The 3,461-nt window shown below is 43.4% G+C and overlaps 1 protein-coding gene across 1 annotated transcript in view; it reads right to left on the minus strand.

Annotated features, from left to right (window-relative positions):
* Positions 1 to 533, minus strand: part of HOMER1 (homer homolog 1 (Drosophila)) — a 93,413-nt gene extending 92,880 nt beyond the window's left edge. The window contains exon 1 of the mRNA XM_009327322.1: positions 414 to 533. Within this exon, the coding sequence (XP_009325597.1) occupies positions 414 to 533 (120 nt within the window). The remainder of the gene's footprint in view (positions 1 to 413) is intronic.
* Between the last annotated feature and the right edge of the window lie 2,928 nt (positions 534 to 3,461).

Below are 3,461 nucleotides of genomic sequence, written 5' to 3' on the forward strand. Positions count from 1 at the left end.
TGAAGACGGCGCGGGGCCCACCCCGGAATGCGGCTGCGGCAACTTTCGAGCCCTCTGCCCTGGGGGTGGGGACGGCAGGGCGCCCCACTCCAAAGGCAGCTGGTCCCCGGTCCGAAACACATGCCCGCATCCCCCCGCTTTGCGAACGCTTCAAACCCGGTGGTGTTACTGACTAAAGGGGAAGGAAACACAGCAGCCATTCTAAAACTGCCCCCAGAAATGTAGATTCCAGCACGTCCCTGCTAGCAGTATTGCAAAGAAACAGCCAGCACGGTGGGCTTGCCAGACAGATCCTACCGTTTTTGGCTCAGTCCTTCAATGGTACCATGCAAACAGGTAGCCTGTGTTGCTGCTTCAAATTCAACAGAGTGGCCCAACCTCCAGCACCGCCTTCTACCTTGCTGGACACCTACCTCATCTTCGGTTCCAGCAAATACTTCCATTGACTCTCCAAGTTTTACTGAATTCATGAATGTTAGGTATAACTGCTCCTGGACAATGCCAATGGCACTGGGATAGCCCAGGTGGAACATGCACCCCAGCTCCTTGCTACTTCTAGGACCACTTTCAGTATTTTCATGGTATTTTGCTGCTATTATGTTGTGGCCACCAGAGGTGTATTAAACTATAATGAACATAAGAGGGAGATATCAGTAAGATACTAGATGTCAATCCCCACATAAAAATGGAAGAAGACCTAAATTTTACAGGTTATGGCATGTTATGGATTATGGTTATGGATGTTATGGCATTGTAAAACATGACAAAACCAACAATGGTATGTTCACAGATGTTGCTTTAACAAAAGGTTGGCTGTCCTCTCACAAGATCTCTACTACCTGGGACCAAGAGTATCCCAGGAAGAGGCTGGAATGAAAGACAGCAAAAGGATTAACCTAACAATTGGATCTCCCCAGAGTAAGGACAGACATTTTCAAAAGTTATTTTAATTCACACATGCATGTGTTTTACAGACCTTTGCTTCAACATTTTGACCTATAAAAGTAATCAGCTATGGGAAGAGTGAAGATGACAAATTAAGTATCAAGGGAAACCTTCTCTGAACAAAAATAAGCATAAGAAACCTAGCGTGAATCACTCCTAGCAGTAGCAGTGAGGCAGACTGCCTCACAAGGCAGAAAACAACAGCTTCCTCAGTTTCCCATTTCTCACACACTACCTCATAACCTAAAGTAAAGGCACCGAGCTGCAAAAACTTCAGACTGAGTGGCAACAGTCTAAGGTTTGTTGTGGGCAATGCTCAGAACATGCATAGTTATGATGAGGCTGCATTACTTTTCTGGACTGCCATTGTCACTTCTCGGTTGGGTTTCACGTGCTAACTCTGAAACATATGAAGCCCTATGTATTTTCCACTAAAAATCAAATTAGATGCACAGGCTTCTAGCAGTAAAACTGTTTGAGGCAGTCCCCAGTGTTGGTGGGGGAAAGATGAAGATCCACAACAGTTCTTCTTCCATATGAAAAGAGTAATAAGAGTGAAAGAGACTATGATCAAAAATAATTCAGACTAGGCAAGCGTAAACAACACACAGCTTATAAATATATTGCTTGATGTCAAGTAGATAGGAGCCTAGATTCATTAGCTTCTAGAAGTCCCACATGACATTCTGCATGCAGTAACGGCAGGTCAAGAGCAAAGAAACTAAGGCTCTAAATCCACATATGAGTAACTCTGTTGCATCATTTTTGTTCTTTCAGCTCAGGCTCACACACTAATGCAAATGCTTTAGTATTTCATCATGTCCCAAGTATTTTGTTTAGATATCACAGAGATGGCTCCATCTGTCTCTGCCTTTCAACTTGTTCACATATCTGGCTTGCATGTAGTATGTTTTCCAACCGTATGGGTGCAAAATCAGAAATCCCCGAGACAGAAGATAAAAGAAAAAATATAAAAGAAACCAAACACGCACTGAGCCCTGGGGGAAAGAATTGCGTGTTCACTTGAGAATGAGAGGTGTGAACGGATTCAGGGACAAAGAAACACTGCTGTCCTCAGAACCACCCTGTGTGGGATACCAAGAGTGTCTTTACTGACTTGTGAAATGCCCTATATATTCCATGCTCCTCTATAATAAAATATGAATACTGGGACAGATAAGATCCTGGGTCGGGGAACAGAGCTGTAAGGACAAAGAAAGCATCACTCCAAGTAAATCTCATGGTTCATCTTTATTTCCTCTTGATTCTTCATTTAACAGTGTTAATTGATTATCACAGTTAAGTGTAGAAGCTTCACATAATTGGTTACTTCCCTTCCATATTTATTGTCACTGTTCCTCCAGGTCTGATTGAGCTTTCTCTAAGCCTTAAGCTTTGTCTCAATTACACCCTTTTAAAATTTTGATCAGTTTCCAGGTTGATTTGGTTGAGTTAACATTATTTGTCTTGTGGAAAAAGCCTTTGTTTATGCTTGTCAAGCTTACTGAAATCACTTCTCTGTCTTACCATTCCCCAAATTAATATATGATACAAAAACATGGTGACATCCATCAGCTAACGCTGAACTGTACATGCAGATACAAAAAAAGTAAGCTAGGTGATTAAATCATAGACATTAACAGGAGAAACAATACACAATCACCTCATCTTGAAGACTGAAGTAATATAACATGGAGAAACTGAATAGTGATGACAAGAGGCTCAGCTGTAAGTTGGTTGTTTTGGGGTTTTTTCCTACTATTTTCGAACACTTCTTTGTCTAGAGCACTCTGATGGAGGCAGTCTTGAGCTGTAGAGCATGCTGCCCGATGGAAACTATCAGCGTATCAGTGGCTGTTACTCTGCAAAGATACCAAGCAATGCCACAATCAAACAAGAGATGGATGGCTTCAGGCAGGGCAAAGCACAGGGTGGTGCAGGAGAAAGACTGTTGTTTGCTGCTCTGAAGTAGCATACTCCTGGCATGTATATTCACAGCCAACGATCGAGCTGCCAAACCCTGTTCTGACACCCTTGCCCTGAATGGCCAACAAGCTGGGACAACACCTGTAAACTTGGCAGCAGTTATCAATACCTCTGAAAGGAGTGTTGGGTTGAATCTCCCAGTGGGATACTTCTAGATGGGGAAAAACCAGATGGCTGCGCTGTCTGAATCTCAAGCCTGCCAAGTATCGACATGGCCACTGGCCTGGCCAAAGTCCTGGAAGAGCTGCAGGACAGAGCTGGAAAAGCAAGAAGCACCGCAAGGGTCTGCATTTTGCCTAACCTTCCACACTACCTCTGTTTTCTCCAGGCAAAACCAGAACTGTACTGGTTGATAGCACGTTGGTTAGGAGCTACCATTCCCACAGAGAAGACCAACATGCTTGTAAGAGACAGGGAGATCCCTTTTCACTGGATAAAGCACTGAAAATATTTGAACTGCAATTCCTTGTTCGGCTCTAGTCCGCACATTAAAAAAAAAGGAATTCTAGCTGCACCAAAACTAGAGAGAA

This window comes from Pygoscelis adeliae, unplaced genomic scaffold (assembly GCF_000699105.1).
Source record: "Pygoscelis adeliae isolate BGI_AS28 unplaced genomic scaffold, ASM69910v1 Scaffold26, whole genome shotgun sequence".
NCBI lineage: Eukaryota > Metazoa > Chordata > Aves > Sphenisciformes > Spheniscidae > Pygoscelis > Pygoscelis adeliae.